This window comes from Hydra vulgaris, chromosome 10 (genome assembly GCF_038396675.1).
Source record: "Hydra vulgaris chromosome 10, alternate assembly HydraT2T_AEP".
NCBI classification, from domain to species: Eukaryota; Metazoa; Cnidaria; class Hydrozoa; order Anthoathecata; family Hydridae; genus Hydra; species Hydra vulgaris.
In genome coordinates, this window is record NC_088929.1 from 49,479,515 (window position 1) to 49,498,785 (window position 19,271).

General features: G+C 27.1%; 1 protein-coding gene across 1 annotated transcript in view; it reads right to left on the minus strand.

Annotated features, from left to right (window-relative positions):
- Positions 1 to 776: 776 nt before the first annotated feature.
- The window catches only part of LOC100203678 (clathrin heavy chain 1), a 31,211-nt gene continuing 12,716 nt past the window's right edge, over positions 777 to 19,271 (minus strand). The window contains exons 9-23 of the mRNA XM_065808224.1: positions 12,187 to 12,351; positions 11,811 to 12,062; positions 11,602 to 11,694; positions 11,394 to 11,519; positions 10,259 to 10,524; positions 10,065 to 10,176; positions 9,454 to 9,576; positions 9,135 to 9,280; positions 8,646 to 9,022; positions 7,842 to 8,164; positions 7,483 to 7,758; positions 6,782 to 7,345; positions 6,479 to 6,700; positions 1,651 to 1,723; positions 777 to 1,532 (exon numbers count right to left, since the gene is read on the minus strand). Of these exons, the coding sequence (XP_065664296.1) occupies positions 1,378 to 1,532; positions 1,651 to 1,723; positions 6,479 to 6,700; positions 6,782 to 7,345; positions 7,483 to 7,758; positions 7,842 to 8,164; positions 8,646 to 9,022; positions 9,135 to 9,280; positions 9,454 to 9,576; positions 10,065 to 10,176; positions 10,259 to 10,524; positions 11,394 to 11,519; positions 11,602 to 11,694; positions 11,811 to 12,062; positions 12,187 to 12,351 (3,273 nt within the window). The 3' untranslated portion in view covers positions 777 to 1,377. The remainder of the gene's footprint in view (positions 1,533 to 1,650; positions 1,724 to 6,478; positions 6,701 to 6,781; positions 7,346 to 7,482; positions 7,759 to 7,841; positions 8,165 to 8,645; positions 9,023 to 9,134; positions 9,281 to 9,453; positions 9,577 to 10,064; positions 10,177 to 10,258; positions 10,525 to 11,393; positions 11,520 to 11,601; positions 11,695 to 11,810; positions 12,063 to 12,186; positions 12,352 to 19,271) is intronic.

Here is a 19,271-nt window from a genome sequence, read left to right on the forward strand (position 1 = left end):
CCTTTGTTTACTAAAATTTTTTAAAAGATCCCCATAGTTGGTACTTTTCCTTGCAATATTGCAATAGGAAAGATACCTATGAATAAATGACACTCAATATTTCGAAATAGTTTACCTCTATATAGCACAGAAATATTTTTGGAGATTTTATTTTCAATAGATTCAATAGGAGATTTCTATCATTTATTTTTATATAATATCACTATAAGGAAGTTTACAATCGATTCTTTTCTTATTACTGTATTATTAAAAAAGAGATTAGGTAGTTATAAAGCAAGGCGATGAAACCCATACTAGGTTCGCGAAACAACAAAATAAGTTTTAAAGTGTTTTAAAATTTTTTTATTAATATATTTTGAAAAAATTTATTTTAGCATTTTTTATATTTTAACAATGCATTATTTAACGTTCTGTTTTTCCCTAGTATTTATAAATGTATGTAAAATTTAACAACGCTTCATTACAAGACGGTATAGTCAAGACAAGTCGCTTACTTTTATCATTTTCAATAAGTTGAAGCGTTTTCAGATTGTAATTATTAGATATTAAACGTGGCCAGGATAACCTTGTTTACCCCAGTGAAGTTAGTTCCGTGGGTTTTTTGTTTTGTTCTAGTTTTAAAAAAATTAGCTCGAATAAGCTAAATATATCCGGTGTTATAATTTTTTTTAAATAACAAATTTTTTTAAATAACAAATAGAATGAGAGCTTAAAAGTTTTACACAAGACAAAAACATATACTAAATCTCCTAAAACGACTGACAAAAACTACAAGGTCTTCTAGAAACATTATTCAGCAAATTATATACAAATGAATTCTGAAAAATTACTATCCGTATGTTACCTCCAATAAACTTAATATTTATATTCAGGGTAATAAATTACGAGCTAAATTAAAGACACCAAAATTCTGCAAACAAAATGACAAATATTCCTATATTGGCATAATCTGAGAAAACTACCTAGAATAATACGTAGTAATAATATTAACGCACTTTTCGCTTTAAAACAAGAAAAAGAAAAAAAAAAAAAAAAAGTAAAAGAGAAAACAACACATTTATAAAATCTGAAACAAAAATGATTAAAAAAAAATCTTTCCGATTTAAAAAAATAATAGATATCTACGAACTGAAAGTTTATTCGATAGTACGAAAGTCGCAACTGTTAAATGACAAATATTTAAAAACATTAACAAATAACTTTCTATTTATGGTTCCAGGATCTGAATATTTGAAATATTAAATGCATAAATGTAGTATCAGACTGCACTTGCAGATAAAACTCTTTAAGCTGTACAGAATATTACATAACGGATTTGGATTTATAAAAAAAATTAAATTACGATCTACTATTTATAATCTTTGTACTCCTAATGTATTACATTCCTCCATAAAACTGCGGTGGCATTGTTTGATATGCTTGAGGGATCATTCCTGGCGGCATCATTCCAGGAGGCATTCCAGGATTAATACCGTACATAGCAGTTGGCGGCAGGAATGCTGGACCGTTAGTTATCATAAGTTGATCCATTCCTGTAAAATAAATACGCTGACATATATTCTTAATTTGAGTAACTTTAAAACGATTTTAATGTGCAATATCTTATCATTTTCTGATAGGATAACAGGCAAAAAATTGTGGTTTAATTACCTATGATAGGAGCTTCAGGTGCAGTACTATGTTCCTCCTCTCGCTTTGCACTTACTTCAGCAAGTTTATCGACCTATAATTTACAAAAAAATTGTTCAATTACATCATTTTACTATGTAAAAACAGCATGGTTATTAGTTTTTAATAAAATATAAAACTTAGATTGTTAATGTATACAATAAAATTTAAAACTATCTAATAATCTATAATATAAATAAAAAAAAGTAAAAGTAAAGAAATTTCGTTAAGATAACTTTTAGCAGTTTTATAAAGAAAAAAAACAACAAACAAAACTTTTATAATTTCGTTATCTTTTTTTGGTGTGAATAAGTCATGCAGGCAACTGCATAACTTATTGCTTATAGTACGAACTATTATTAAGGCTCAAATCAACTTCTCTATTAATTAAAAACATGATTAATGTATTTAAAAATATTAAACAAAAATTCACGATTATCGCTAAATTGTTTTAATTTATCCTTAGCAAATATTCGTGGTCTTAAAAGTAACTTTTCATTTGTTGAATCTTACCTTTACTATTTTTGGCAAAGAGATTAAAGTCCACGATGAAGTCTTTTGTCAAAAAAAATTTGCAAATTCTATGTAACCTCCTAGATTCAGGCCAACATGAAAGCTTTTGCTCCATCTCATTGTATTAAGCCTTTACTCTAGCCTTTTGACTTTCACCTGCGCAGCTGATATTTCTAATTATAATTATTTCCCATATCAATTATTTTTTAAATCTTTTTAACAACTCTTTGGAGAACAAACATCTTGGGTCTGATCTTGTTACTTTTTGCAAGAATATTATAAAACTATTTGCTAAAAACTATAACAAATAGTTTTGCCTCTTTATTATTATCTTGAATCCTACACACTTATTATATTTCAATTATACTGGTTTAGCCACTGCTAGAAACTAAATCACTCTTGCCTTTGTTGCTCAAGTTATTTCTTACATTAACTCCTCTACAGCTTCCTCTAACAACTCTCCAGAACTCTCTTCACAACTCTGTAAATTATTTAACAAATGCTTACACAAGGTTCCCACTATTAAAACTGAGGCTAAAAGTAAATATTTAAAGGATCTTTGGTAGCGAAAAACAGTTTTTTAATATAAAAAGTAAGGAGAATTAAAGGAGTAAACGATTAGATTTAAAACAGAATCTTATTTTTTCAATAAATTTTAAATATAAACAGAAAAGTCATTATAAATTTATATATATATATATATATATATATATATATATATATATATATATATATATATATAGATATATAAAAAAGGGTTATGACTTTTTTTCAGCCCCATGCTCCTGAACTGTAGTTTGATGGACTTTTACCCAAAAGGGCACGAAATGAACTATTATTTGTATATCTTTTGAAAAAAGTTCACCTCGCCATTGAAAAATCGATTTTGACACAAGTACTATGTATTCAAATGCATTTAGAATGTCATAGTCACTTAGATCGCTGACCTTGCTCTTGCTTGTTGCATAAAAGGAATAGAAGGCGCAATTTGCCTTTATTTTTGCATGACAAATACATTTCCTTTATTACTTTGATTGCATGCTCTGCGCATTGATTACTTCTGGGCATCTGTATTATGGATGGCTCTTGCTTCCAGTGACTTTTTAAAGAGCTTAAAGACTTTTGTATGGATTCAGTACTTTGGCTAAGTTATTAAAGCCGTTTTTGTTGTACAGTTGGTCTTTAAACCAATGGTCTGCCCAGCCATATGATATCAATCAACATACTCTCTGCAGAACTGTCCTTGTGGAAGGGTATAGCTCTGGAATTCCACCTCACACTGCTGATGTCAGATAATTTCTGAAACCTGATCAATTGAAAATGTCCCTTTTCATCAAAAAATCGAAACACTTGAGTGAGATGAAATATAAATTTCATACCATTTCTCCAGCCTAAAGTTTCAAGAATTACTTCTATTCCATTATCAAACTGTGTTTTCAGTTGATCGTACATATACAAATCGACACAAATGGATATTCGATGTTTGACGATTGTGTTTTACTTTCAAGTTCTTCATACATCACCTAACCAAAGTTTAAATCTAATACATGGTGTTGATAACTGATAAACTGAGGTTTGTTGATGCATTTCGCTGCAAACATTTGTTGCAATTTTACAACAACTCTATTCTTTTTTCATTGTTAATGCTGGTGGTATCAGCAACAATCATCAGTACTGAATTCCATAGATGAAATTCATGGAGGACTTTATTGCCTCTTTGATTGCTGACATGTTAATAGTTGATTGACATGGAGTTAAAATGTCAATGTTCTCACAAGCCAGTTGCTTGCATATGTTAGCAGCTTTAATTGATGAGTTGGATGACTTCTTATAAAGTTTTAGTCTTTTAGAAGGATGGATAGTTTCTTTACTGGCCACTTGGCCTGCAGTGTATCTAACTGTTCCTTTGCTTTCCACTTGGAGATGGTACAATCGCTTGTCCTTGGAAAATAACCATGTTCCATCCACTCTAGTAATATCAAAAATTTTATCAAGGGGTTCGTAACTTCCCTGCTCGACACATTCATCATAACATTTTAATATTTTATCATGCTTTGCTTGTATAACTTGATCAGATACATGAGGAAAATTTAGTTTATTCTTATACAATTTGGTAACTTGTTTGAAAATTTTTGCTATCGCTCCTTTCTTCATTTGATTTTTGGACCAAGGAAATGGTAGTGTCCGATAACTTGCTCTTTGAGAGGCATTCTGCACTTTTCTTCCAGTGAATATTCTTCTAAAGGAACCGTTCTTCCTCTTTTTGAGTCTTCAAATTTTACCAGATTACTGGTCCAGACATCCTTGTTCTTCTGAATGCTACTATTGCTAGGCTTGTACGTCGCAATGTGCTGCTTCTGTAATAACTATAAAGTTAGATAAGCAGCCATATACACAGTTGAAGTTGTTCTAGAATATTCTTAATTTTTCTAGAATGTTCTAAATTGTTCTAGAATGTTCTAAAGTCATCTATAATATTTTGGAATTTTCCAAATTGTTATAAAGTTCTAAACACTTCTAAACTATACAAGTTTTAAATGATTTTCAGCAAAGCAACACATATTAATAGTAGCAGTAACAAGATAAAATAAACGACGATTTGTAATTTTAATTGTGAGTGACCATTCATTTACAACCTAGAGGAATTGAACATGTTTTTAATGTGTTCTAACAAAAGTTTATCAATTTATGACACAGGAAATTAAAAAAAAAAAAAAAGTCAAAAAGTCATAACCCTAATACACACACACACACACACACACATACATGTCCCTGGTAGTACTGCATAGTATATACATTAGGTAGTACCATGTAGTATATAAATGGTCCTCCGCGTAGTATATATCCCTGGTAGTACAGCGCTCAACTTGTTTCTTTGCGCAGCGGCCTTGTTCATCAAGGTTCGTGTTTTGGAGTTATAAAGTTGAGAGAGGGTTAAAACCACAAGTAGCCTCCTTATCTGTAATGGCCATATTGGCCTTGGTGAGGTGAATTAACAACAACAACAACAAATATATATATATATATATATATATATATATATATATATATATATATATATATATATATATATATATATATAAATATATATATATATATATATAAATATATATAAATATATATAAATATATTTATATATTTATAAATATATATAAATAAAATATAAGTTTGTAAACTATCAAAGAACTATATATTTTCTTCTTTAATAATAAGTATTATCTATTCACTTTATTAAAATTTGCTAGATAAATAAAAATAATGAGAAATTAAGGAGAGTAGTCAAATTTTAACTTTTTAAAAGATTATTTAAGGACTTTTAAGAAGTTTTTTTTAAAAGAAGATATTCAAGGTTTTTAAAGAATGGGAGCCCTATTACAACCAGAAAAGTTCTACCTACTGGAAAACAGCTGTGGTTCCAAAATTCAAAATTTCTGAAGATTGCTGACTCTTGTGCAACCAATTTTATACTATAAGTTAAAACTTTGCTTTTGAATATAAATTAACAAACTTCTAATATCTTACCTTAAACATAAAAACTTTCTGACAACAAATACTAATTTTGATCCTCTTTTTGTATACTGCTGACTTCTTAACTTTTTGTTTTTAGCAGAAAATTTTAACATGCATAAGATGGAAGCAGTGAGGCAATGACTATTGCTATTGACATAACAAAGGCTCATGATAGATTAGCATTCTGGTTTTCTCCATAACCTTGCTTATGGTGAATCTGAAATTTTTTTTTCAGATTCACCATAAGCAAGTTTATGGAGAAAAATTAAAAAGAGAAATTAAAAGGAGAGTGTTATCTTTAATTTTAAAAAGTTTTAAAATTAAAGATAGCACTTTCCTTTATTTCTAGTTACTTCTGGCATACCACAAAGATTAATCCTCTTATGAAGAATTATACTAATGAAGTTGTTACTCATTTAATGATCTTCCTGATTATCTTACCTACGGAATAAATGCTAATGAAACAATAACCCAGTCTTGACAAAAAGATTTGTTAGGAGTTTTTGTTTTGAAAAAACAAAACCTTATTTGATGTGTGTACACTCCACTGCACCATTGACTATGAGTTGATGTATGCACACTTCATTTTTTTAAATTATATCTTGCCTTACAACATCAAGATTAGTGCCAACATTGTGAAATATGCAAAAATAATTGAAATAAACAAGTTTAAAAACTTGGCATAACATACAACCAGCAACACAAAAAAGTTTACTTATGAAAACGAGCCAATATTTTGTAAAAAATATTGAAATAACAAAATTAGCAAAAAATTCTAAATAATAACCTTAGTGAGATACTCTCGCATAACTTGAATCATGTAAGGCATTGCAAAATCAATTAGATTGTGTTTCCATGCTAATTCTAACACAACATCGGGTTTTAACAAATCATAACACATAAACAATGTTGCAACAAAGCATTCTGTTTTATTAACCTCCAAAAACCACTGTAAAAGGTCTTCAGCAACTGACTGATCACGAGATTCACAAGCAAATTGCATAGCATCCTAAAAATTCCAAATAATAATAAAAAAATAGAAAAGAAAAAAAAACTTTTAGTAAAAAACAAATCCTTAAAGATTTCAAACCTTATATAAATGATCTTTTTTGCATAACTCAACACTCTGTTTCCATCTGTTATTTCCTTTATACAAGTATGCACCAATCCTTCTAAATTCTATTAACTCATGTCTTTCAAGCTTCTGAGCAAGAGCAATATTGTCAAAGTTATCAAATGCATCAATTGATGCACGAAGACCATTATAATCTTCTTCTTTAATTAATAAGTTATTTAACTCCTCATTAATAGCTTTATTATTATGAAACTGAACAGAACGCAAATAAGGTTTAACTAAAGGTAGGTGTCCAGCTTTTTGAAAAAAACTTACACCTCTTGTATGATCCATTCGAGGAGTAAGAACAATTAGTAAGTCGTTTATTAACATAGGTTTATGGTCTAAATAAAATTGTAATGCTTTATAATATAGTTCTATATTGGCTACTTTAGTTATAACTTCTTTAAAAAGTCCTTCTTTCCATGCTACAGTGGGATGCTTCATCATTGTTACAACAGCGTTATCAAATTCTTCATATTTGTCATATAAAAATACCAATTCAGACCAAAGATTTGCTTGTTCACATGCACGTAGCACCTTGGATAACAAAAAAAAATCATTAATATGAAAACTACACTAAAATATTTAAAAATAAAAAAATTTACAATACATATCTAAAAAATAATTTTCAAGTGTAGAAGATTCATTGATTTTATAGCTCTAATTTTTTATACCTTTGGTATGTTAACACGTGACCAAAACAACTCAAGATGTTCTTTCATTTTACTAGTTTTATATTTTGAATAGAGAATAGCCAGTTCAGTAAACATTCCCATATGAGCTCTTTCTAAACTTAATGCTGCTTCCATTAGTGTTATCAGTTCTTCAAAGTAACCTCGACTTTCATAGTATTTAATCAAATCTTCTAATTCATCTGCGTGAACTACAATATTTAAACCACACATTTGAGCAAGACGAAATTCTTTGCCATCAACACAGGAAAAGCATACCTAAAAATAAATAAAAGCACAATTAGGCAATAAAACAAACAACAACAAAAAAGAAAAGTTGTTTTTTATATTATAACACATGCCTCTCGCCATGTTCGGGTACTATTAGCTTTTCTAGCACTGTCAACAGCTTCTTGATACGCCCCTAAATTCACTAGCGTTGATGCTAATCTTGCAAAGTTTGAAATATTATTAAATAAAATTTTTGCAGCCTCAAACATCTTTTCTTGAAAGCATCGCTCACCAACTTGACCAATATTAGCATGATTTGGACTTGATACAAATTCTTCTAAATCAGCTAAACGACCAGTATGAGCAAATGCAAAAATTAGTTCAGTATCAATAAATGCTTCTTTTGCTTTTTTACGTGCCATTTGCAAATACTTAACAAGATCTTCATAACTTCCTGAAAAAAATATAATTTTTTTTTGTTTATTGGTAATAATTTTTACATTATAAATAGATATATGTAATATTTTGATATTACATATATCTATCCAGAGTTGTTAGTCTTTGGTCTTGCCTTATAGCCAAATAATAAAGCCTTGACCTTGAAATTTTCGACCTTGACTTTCATAAAAAAAATACATAAAATTACAGAACTAAATGTTTTCATTCTTTATTTTACGTAATTAATTACATAACTAATCCTTCTTTATTTTATGTAATTACTTTATTAACTTAAGACAAAAATTTAAGTCCTTGGTCTTCATAATGCTTGCCTAGGCGTTGGCCTTGAACCTCATTTTTGGCCTTGGCATTGTTACTTTTGGCCTTGTTAACAATGCTGTATCTATCTATATATCTCTATATATATTATATAAGTTATTACATAAAAACAATTCTAATAAGTACTAATAACATTTCATAAACAAATGAATTCATACCTGCCATTTTAGAAGCTTCAACAACCTCCTTGTAATCTGAAGGATCATCAGCTTTAGTGTAAGAATCTATAGCTTCTTTGACAAGTCCCTGGGTAAGTTGAGCTTTGCCAAGTATACTCCACACAGCAGGATCATTGCATCTTTCAGCAAATTCATAAGCTCTATCCAGATTTTGAATATTTTCGATGAGAACTTGAATTGCAGATGTATTAACATCAAACTTTTTGAAAATAGCAAACGCTTCTTCAAATAGTTCACTACCTATAGCAATACTAGCAATGTCAGGTGCATCATAGTTATCTAGACGTGTGATGTATTCCATAACCCGTGTTCTATCTGCTTTGATGGCAGTTAAGATTAACAAGTTTTGAAGATTTCTATTTAAAAAAAAAAATTAAAGTTAACAAATTTCTTGATAGTTAACTAAAAAATCTAAACTGAAAAAATATATTTTTACACTTCAAACATCAAGCCTATGATAGATGGTACCTATGATCACTGAACACAGAATTTTCTAATACAATCTTTTCAAGAAGTTCAATAAGCTCATTAGGTAGATCAGCTGTCATAAACGCCTTCACTGTAACAGATACATCTTCAGGATCTTGTGTCTCAGAAAGTGCTGTTTGCACAACCTATTAACATGACAAACAAACTGGTACAAGTTATTATAGTTAAAATTTTTTTATTAAATACATAATATAAAGAAATATATCCATCATAAACATGTAAATATAACTATATATTGATAAATATTAGACTATATCACATAGTCATTTTATCTAATGACTTTTAAAATTTTTAATACCTGATCAATCAACTGTCTTCTATACTTGTTGTCTTCTAATAAAACGCCTTGCCATAATTCAGGATTTCTTCTTCTAACTAAATATCTTGCAAGACTTTTAAACAATGAGTTAACATTACAAACCTACAAAAAAAAAATTTCATTTAAAGTCCTTATTGATATTATCACACACAAAATTTGCAGACTACCGATTTATATGTAATATAATTCTTATTAAATAGCACTAATCCATAAAATGTAAATCTAACAGCAAGTACTATTAGGCTTCAAAAAAAGGTCATTTAGTTAATCTTAAGAAAAAAAAAGAAATAAAAAAAATAAAACTTAGTCTAAGTAATCATAGTCTAAGCCAAAATCCATGTAATGTATCTGATACTCTATTTTATTATTTATAAGTAATCCCTATATAATGTATCTTTTACTCTATTTTAATGTTTTAAAACGAATATCATTTTTATTAAAATAATTTTATATTTGCTTGAACCATCACATCCCTGAAAATGTCAGATACTAAAAATATCATACCTAATAATACTACAACTGATAACAACAAAAAACTTAAAAAAAAGTTTTACACAAAAAACTGTTTTACACAATAAAAATATATGTACATTAATTAATTCTAAATCACACTGCCCACGCTCATAAGCAACACAAGCCAAATGAGGATCACGCTTCTCACAATATTTACCAACAACCAAACTGTCATAAAAGTGGTTCTCTCTAATAAAGAAATTAATATATTAAAATCATTAGTACTAAAAAATAATTGAACTTAAAAAAATGCAAAAACAACAAACCTTACCTCAAAAATCTCTCAGGATTATTATTTGCATCAATATATATCTTTGCTAATGCATTATGAGTTGCTGGTTCTACGGAGCCTTCATGTATTCTTGACTCAAGCCACGGTAACAACAATTTTAACCGGTTTCTTTTTTCAACTTCAGCAACAAGTTCATCAGTTGAAAATTGACCTTTGACAGATAAAATAAGACCTTTAATGATATCTTCACTACAATCAACATCTAACAAACCACCAACAACCACTGATAAACGAGATGGGTTTACCTAAAATATTTTAATTTAAAAAATATTAGCTATAAAAATAATAAATATAATAGCTAAATTACAAGATTACTGATAGTAATAGTTCAAAATAATAATGATAAAAATATATTTTATAATATGCTGCACACACACACACACACACACACACACAAAGTATATTGTAGACATTCCTATACTAATGAATAATAACCCTCTCTCAGAGTCTGCTTCTTTACGTCTTCTTGGATTATTGTATACTACTGTCCTTTCATGGAAACCATATATACTATCGCTTGCTAAATTAGCATCTGTTAAGGTTGCTTCTGTTTATTGTGCTCGCCATTTTCTCTCCTGATTTTATTCTCTACCTCTGCAAATCTCTTTTTTGTCCCTGTATGGAATACTGTTGTCATATTTCTTTCTTCATATATTGTCACTTCTTCTAATGATGCTTTTTCTCTTCTTAACAAGGTCCAAAAAACGCATTCTAAACATAGTTGGACCGGTTCTATCCACTAAGCTTGAGCCTCTTTCCCATCGTTGTAAAGTTGCATCTCTTTCTATTTTTTACAAATACTATCAATGCTCAAAAGAGTTATAGTCTCTAGTTTCATCATCTAAAACTCATTCTTGCTTGACTCATCATTCAGTTAAGTCTCATTCTTTCACTGTGTCAGTCCATGCATGCTCTAAAAACTTTTAATTGCCTAATTTTTTCCCTATCTTCATGTTTTCCTGACTAATACAGCATTCAGCTTTTCAAGTATATCAAATGTTTCCTTGCTCTATAACTCTACTCTTTTTTTTCTAGTAACCTAATTAGTGGTTGCTCACAGCTTTGTAAGGAGTGAATCATAAAAGTAAAAAAAAGTAAAAATTAAAAAACATACTTTTTGTACATATATTTCAATATATTTCTGCAAGTTATTCTTGTAAAGATATAAAACTAAATCATGAACAAAATCAAAACGATCACAAACAATTATGAGTGGAAGTTGATCTGTTAATTTAGCTTCCTAAAAAAAATAAAAAATAATCTAAAATCTAATATTTATATATACCAAAATCAAAAAAAAAAAGAAGGTAAATAGGATAAACCTTTAAAAAGTTTTTCACTCTCTCGGCATTATAACAGTTACTTTCTCTGCAAATACGTTCAACTTCTTTCATTTGACCTGTCTTGCAAGCAGCCTACACAAATTATATGACAAAAGTAAATACAAAAAAAACTTAACTTTTGTTAAAAAAAATAAATAGATTCTCTAAGATTAAAAAATATATATATAAAAAAACTCTTGCATTCTTACTTGTATATATTTAAAGTGTACATCAGGTTCCTGTGAAAAATTTACAATAGATCCTAAGAAATAAAACAACCCTTCAAAACTCTTAAATGATTCAAATAATTCAATCAATGCAGATGTAGTCAGCTGTTCATAATACTTTGAAGCAATTTGAACACATATTTGTAAATTTTGTCTTATATTATGTGTAAGCATAGCTCTAATACATTCAATTGAATCTTCTACAGACAGCGTTCCAAAATAGTTAACTAACCACTAAAATAACAAAAATAAATATAAAAAAATATTTGAAAAATTGATATATTCTATTTATTAGTACCTAATTAAAACGAATATAACAAAATTTTAAACACTTAACAAGTTTAAATTAAAAGCCAACCTCAGGATTCAAAACATGAGTGTGAACAATAGCTCGCTTAATATCATATGGGTCTGTGTAATGCTCAAGAGCTCGCTGAAGAAGTCCAGCTTGTTCGCAAAGTTGGGCAATATGTGCACGATCATAATGAGTAACCATTTGATTACCCAGTATAGCATCAGCAACCTGAGCATAATAAAAATGATTATATTATTTCCATATTTTATAGTTCTAATAAAATTAAACAAAATTACTAGTAAATAAACCAGAGATGAGCCTAAGTGTAATGACTTGCTCATAATTTATCAGGAAAACTTTCAGGTTATTAAAAAATTGGCTCTTCAATATATTTAAAGGGATTGTTTGGTTATCAACTGAGTGATAGTTTTACAAAAAATTAAAATTAAATTTTAAAGACAATAAAATCAACAACCAGCTTTCATAAAAAAATAAAATAAATTTATGCAAACTTATATTTTTTTTTCTTCAAAAATAAGTACTAAGTAGGCATATAAAAACCACAGAATCTCTTTAAAAAAAATTCTTTTTTAAAAGAGATTCTAGTTTTATGTTATTATTGTTATCATTGGTTTAAGTTGTAACATTTGAAGTATTTGAAACAGTTGATAACATTTGAAATACAAATAATATACATTTAAAAGAAACAATTTTCTTTACATAATAAATTATATAGATAAGAATCTTGAATATATTTTATACATAACTTCCAGGGGTTGTTAGGAGTTTTTGTTACATATATTTATGTCGTAAAAATAAGCAATTGTATTTTTATAACTACTTTTTAGAAAAAACGTTAACTTATTTTAAAAAATATTAAATGTTTCTTCTCAAAAAAATGTATATTTTTATTTGTATCATTTTTATTTAAATGGCAAAACTAAACTTATTTTAAACGAAGTTATTAAAAGAAATAACTTAATAAAAACATATATATATAAATAATGATTACAACAACTTAATAAAACTTTTTGAAATCTTATTGTTAGATTGCAGGACGCGACAAATCAATGAATGTGTGAATGTTTGTTAAAAAAACAAAACAAAAAAAATGAAAGTCAAGTTTCTTTACTTTTACTTTAGCAAGTACTAGTATTTGTTCAAAAAATTTTAAAACGAACGCATTACTTCATGAATTTTTTATAAATAATTATGCAATCGATAGTTTTTCATTATTAATGAAAAAACAAATTAAACGCGTTTTCAAAGATTTTAAAAGAAACCAAGCTAAAACAGGGTTACTTTAATAGCATTAATCTTAAGTTGAATAACTAAGTATGCTATTAAAGATAGTAATTTTATTTTAGCATGGTTTTTACAAGCGTTTACAAAGCTGCCCAAGTTTTACTTAAAATAAATGCATTTGCTATTACTTTAAAAGAAACAGTGCTAAAAACGCTGCTTTATTTAAAAGCGTGCTTTTAATTAAATTTTATCATTTTTTTAAAGTGAAGTAATGTACTAAAATTACTAAAAACACCTTAAAAAGATTTGAAAAGAATTTTTAAGTTTTGCTGAAATATATATAATCAAATAGAATATATAGAATTATTTAGTTTATTGTTTAATTTATTATCATAGTAGTAGTATGATAATTAAATTAAACAATAAACAAAATATGAGTAGTAATAGTATTATTTAATACTTAATATAATAAATATAATAATGTATTAACCATTTAATCCTAACTTAATATAATAACATATTAAATACTTAAATAATAATATTATTTTTAAAGGTTTAAAAAAAGTAATGTCAAAAAATTTAGGAAATTAAAATAAAACCCTTTTATTTTATTAAGTTTATCTGCTTTTTTAAATAAATTAAACGAACTAAAGTAAATAAATTTATCGAACTAAATTAAGAAAAATCACAATTTTGTATTAATAGATAACCACAGTTTACAACCATGAAGTTATAGCATATTATTAAGGCCCTTTTCCACAAGACGAAATATTTGCGCAAAGCAGGGATGCGGAGTCCCAAAAAGGACTTGAAAGTCACAAAAAGATTACTTTATTCTAGTTTTTTGTATCCAGGAGCTCTGAAAATATAAATAAGTTTATGTACTACTAATAGAAAAAAAATTAGGACTTTTTAGGTTATTGGAACAATCGCTTTTTAAGCTCGGAGTCCTTAGGTATAATGGCGGCAAGGACTCCGGGCTTAAAAACAAGTTTCAAGTCATTCAATCTCATGAATTTTTTTTATTATAGCAGATAATAAGTCAACAAACATGTTTAGAGCTTCTGGACACTACAGACTTGGAAAAAGTAGAGATATAAAGCCGGAGTCCTTTTGGGACTCCGCATCCCTGGCGCAAAGTGAATTACTTTGTTGATAAGCATGCACAGATAAACCATTACTGCTGATCAATTCGCTGCAGTAAAAAAAAGTAGATCGTTAAGAGAGAAAACCAATCATATTTAAATAGTATATCATGTGAAGTCAACAGTAAAAAAAAAAAAATGAAAGCACGTTTTTTAAAAATGGCAACAATAACAATGAACAACAACAATAAAAAAAATGCTTAATTTGGTATTCTTATTTACTTAAAATTCACCCTGAAAATAGGCAAGCATTAGTAAATTCATCAAATAAAGATGAATTTACTAATGCTGTCAATTCCGAAAGTTTCACTTTACAAGAAGGCTTATCTTCTTTCAGAGTTAAACCATCTATTACTTTTTGCAGTAACAGTTTTTCCACAGAAGTGTTCCTATGAGAAGTTAGCATTTATTTTCTTAAACATAAAAAAAAAATATAAAACAGATATATATCAAAAACTATTTTTTATATTTATTTTTTTCTCAAGCATACAGCGTAAACTTATAGCTACCATTTTATTTTTGATAATGAAAAAATAGTAGGTGAAAAATAATATGTAGAAGTTAAAACGGCATTGCGCCATGAAAAAAATTGCTTCTTACGATTTTTTTTCACCATGTGAAAAACGGATTTTACTTATCATTAATTAGCGCGCATTTTCAAATGCATGAAATATTGTATTGAATAAGCATGTTTGATATATATGATTCATTAACTAAAATAAAAGTCATTTGAAAATAAATCACCCTAATAATATAATAAAAGGTTATTTGAATAAAAAAATTATTTAAAAATAAAACTCCTTTATTGCTTATAATCAATACTTAATTTAACACTGCTGCACTGCTGTTACCCATTCATGCGCCTTTGACAGAGTTTTTACCATACTTGGCCTTTTAATATTTCTCTTTATATTTTTAACCACGCGATGAGGTATTCATAAATCTTTATAACCTGTTAATTTCTGCTTAATCAGTAAAAAGATCAAAAACTTTTTAATTTGATGACTTCAGTAGTAAAGGACAAACTTTATGATATTTTCTAATGAGTATAGTAACTTTTACAGTCAGGTAATTTATATAATTCATATATTTTAATACTTTAATTAATATACTTTAAACACAATTTGTCAATTGTATTTAAAGTATATTAATCTGTTTTTTTTTTGATTTTTATAAATAAGAAGACGATGACAACTCTAGAAAGCGATGCATTTTGTAAAAGGTCAAACTCTTGATAAATTTAGTGTTTATCTCTAAAAACCCTTGCATCTCACACAATCAACTTTATGTTGCACGTTAAAGAACAAGATTGTTTAATACCTTATTTTGTAAGTGGTTATTATGTTGTTTGTATGATTGTTGTGACTTGGCTTAGTTTACAGCAAGATTGTTGATCTTGCTAGCCAAGTGGCGTACTTTGCTATAATGTTGATTGGGTTTGTTGAGAGCAAGAATGTTGTCCATGCCAGTAAAGCAGTGTACTACCATAATAAAACACATAAATTAAATCTGTTTGTAGCTAGTGTGATCATAAAATGTGTTTAAAAAATATTGCTGAAAGAGTGTGTTTAAAAGAAATGTTAAATATAGTTTTTTAATATCAATAATTTTTTAAATATTTATAACTTTAAGTAAATTTTATTGAAAAGTTATATACTTAATTAAATATTTATAAAGTGTTGGTTTTTAGGCAAATTTTGTTCAAAAGATATATACTCTGATCCTATTTTGTTAACAATTTGCATTTTATAAATTAAAAAAAAATTTGCTTTAAATATATTTACTCTGTTCTTCTTTAACAATATATGCTTTTGATGATAAATAAATTTTGATAAAAAAACAGACTTCTTATTTATTAATAGCTCCTTCCCATTTAAAAATTTATAAGTTTCTATTTCCTTCATTAAATATTTTCAATTTAAATTTATTGTTTTTTTTATAAAAGTATAACATAAGTTTTGGTAACTTTTAATATAGATGAACTAAAACGTACATATTGTACGTTTTAGTTCATCTTTATCTTAAAAACTGATTTTTATTTATCTTTAACTTAAAAACTGATTTTTATTTATCTTTATCTTAAAAACTGATTTAGAAAATCAAAGTTTTTCTAATATGATTGTGTTATTCTACTTTATGAGATATTTTACTAATGGTTTGATTGCTCTAAACTTTATTTAATTTTCAATTTGATTACCTGTATTTTTTGATATTTTAGTCAAAATAAGTTGTAACAACCTCAGCAAGGTTAAGATTAGGGTTTATAATTAAGTACGAAACTAAAATATCATTCAGCTTTTTCAATTATTACTTTTTTTTTTAGGTTAGGGGAGAGTGGGGCATCATGAAATAAAGCAATTATACAGCGATATAAAAGTATTGTAAAAAGTCCTTTTGAATTGTAATCAGTTACTAATAGATGTATTGTTTAACGTATAATTCAAATCAGAATATGTTAATAATCTCGGAAGAGGTTCAAATTTGTGTTTTTTCCATTGCAAAGTAATTTTTAAATTTTCGGAGTTGTAGCGTTTTACAGTGTTTTATTCCTGTATTCTTCGGAAACTGCTTTTATTTTGTAAACAATATTTCATGAATTCAGTGTGGCAAAGACATTAAATAAAATAATTTTTTGAAAAAAAAAAACCAGTCATCTTATTCTATCAGAATGTATGGGTACCACAAAACAATTTTAGTGAGGCACCATGAAACTAAATAAATGTACCGTTTTGTAAATCACTCGATATTCAAGCATACTATAATTAATTATCGGCGAAAATATTAACTTATGTACTTCAATGTTTCACTTAACTTGGTAAAAAATTTGGTGGACCATTAAATAAAGTTTATGTAGTAAATAATGCTGTTATTCAGTATTTATGCATGTAGAATGATGATGTACTTATATGGTAATAAAATTAATTTTGTCACATAAACGTAAGTTACACAAGTTTATATAAACATAAATTTGTTTTATTATACTTATATCAAGATATTTACGAACACTTTTTTGATGAAGGATAAACATTAATTTATTTTATATTTTTATACTGATTTATGTTAATATATAAAATCTATAGATGTAAATTAAAGCTTAGCGTGGTATTAAATCATGATATGACCATGAGTAGTTTTTTCATAAAATTTTTATACATTGTAAAGATGGATGAATACAGAGTTATTTGTAGAAGTAGTTCAACATTTTATATCAAAAAATTCTCGTCAAAGAAAAATCCATCTTACTTATATTTGATAATCACTAGAGCCAATTATCTAAAAAAGCTCTTGATCTTGCTAGATGTACAAGTGTTACTAATCTTACTATACTACCACATAGTAGTCACAAAGTGCAGCCCCTAGATGTTTATGTATTTCCTCCATTTAAAGATTACTTTTATGTCACAATAAAATCTTGGCTTCTAAATTATCCTGGAATGTCACTGTGATCTAAATCATATCTGAAGAATCGCTATTTACATAATTGTATGTTGTGTTAGCATCACATATGAAAAAAGTTTTACTATCACAAACATTCAATGTGGATTTAGGATGTGGATTCAATGTGGAATATTTTCTTTTGACAAGAATGTATATTCAGAAGTAGATTTTTTATGTAGTGTTGTTATTGATTGAAACAATCCAAATACATATCAAACAAACACTGGAAAAACTCTGAATACCAATAACTTGTTACTATCACCAAAAAAGCTTTAGAAGCCTTTTGTCAGTTCCAAGCCAAGTACAAGTCAAGCTAATGATTCTGAAATTATTAACTTTTTTTAGCCCTTCTCAGTTAAAAGGATTTCTGAAGGCTGCTTAAAAAAAAAAAAAAAAAAACCTTGTGAGAAAGCTAGCAGTATAATAGCAACAGATGCACCAACAAAAAATGTGCCGAAGTAAAGAAAAGAAAGGTAAAGAAACAATTATCTTATCCAAAAAATAAAAATAAAAATTTTGTTTCCGAAAGTGATTTATCAAGTGATGAACATGGTTCCTTTTCTAAATTTTAAAAATTTATAATGACTCTTTAGAAAATGTTGTTTCTTTTTTCTATTTAATTTTTTGTATTGTTTTCCTACATTTTATAATTTTTGTTATCTTGTTTCATGGTGCCTCATAGACAGTATCAAGGTACCCCATTTTTTTTATCATAGCTTTAAAAAGTAAACAAAACAGTATAGTTTTTTTAGTATGTATATAAATATTTTTTTACAGCTTACTAAAAAATATTGAAGTAGGGAATTAGTATAGAAAAGGTTGATGTGGAATACATATACCAATACCCATACTTAATGGGTCATGACAGCTAGTTCATCAATATTATTTATCAATTGAAAATAATACTCCCTTATTATATATTAAATTAGACGTTCGCCAATAAATAAAGATACAAATGTAAACTAATTTAATTAAAAAAAAACAATTTATTGTGCCCTACATAGTGTAATAAAATTTTTTTAAATTTATATATAAAATTAATTATTAAAAATGTATTAATTTATTATATTTGATTCACTATACTTCTTTTTAAACTAAACATCTTAAAAAAAGTATATTAATTATTTTAGTATACTAAAAGTATATAAAAAAAAAAAGATTTAAAAAGTATATCAAATATTTTAGTATATTAAATATTTATAGCTCTAAACACTTATTTTGCTATAATTTTGAATGACACATTCAATATTATTGAAATTTTCACTGAATATAGCTAATATTATTTATCAGAAAATAAAAACATTCTTTCAAAACAACATT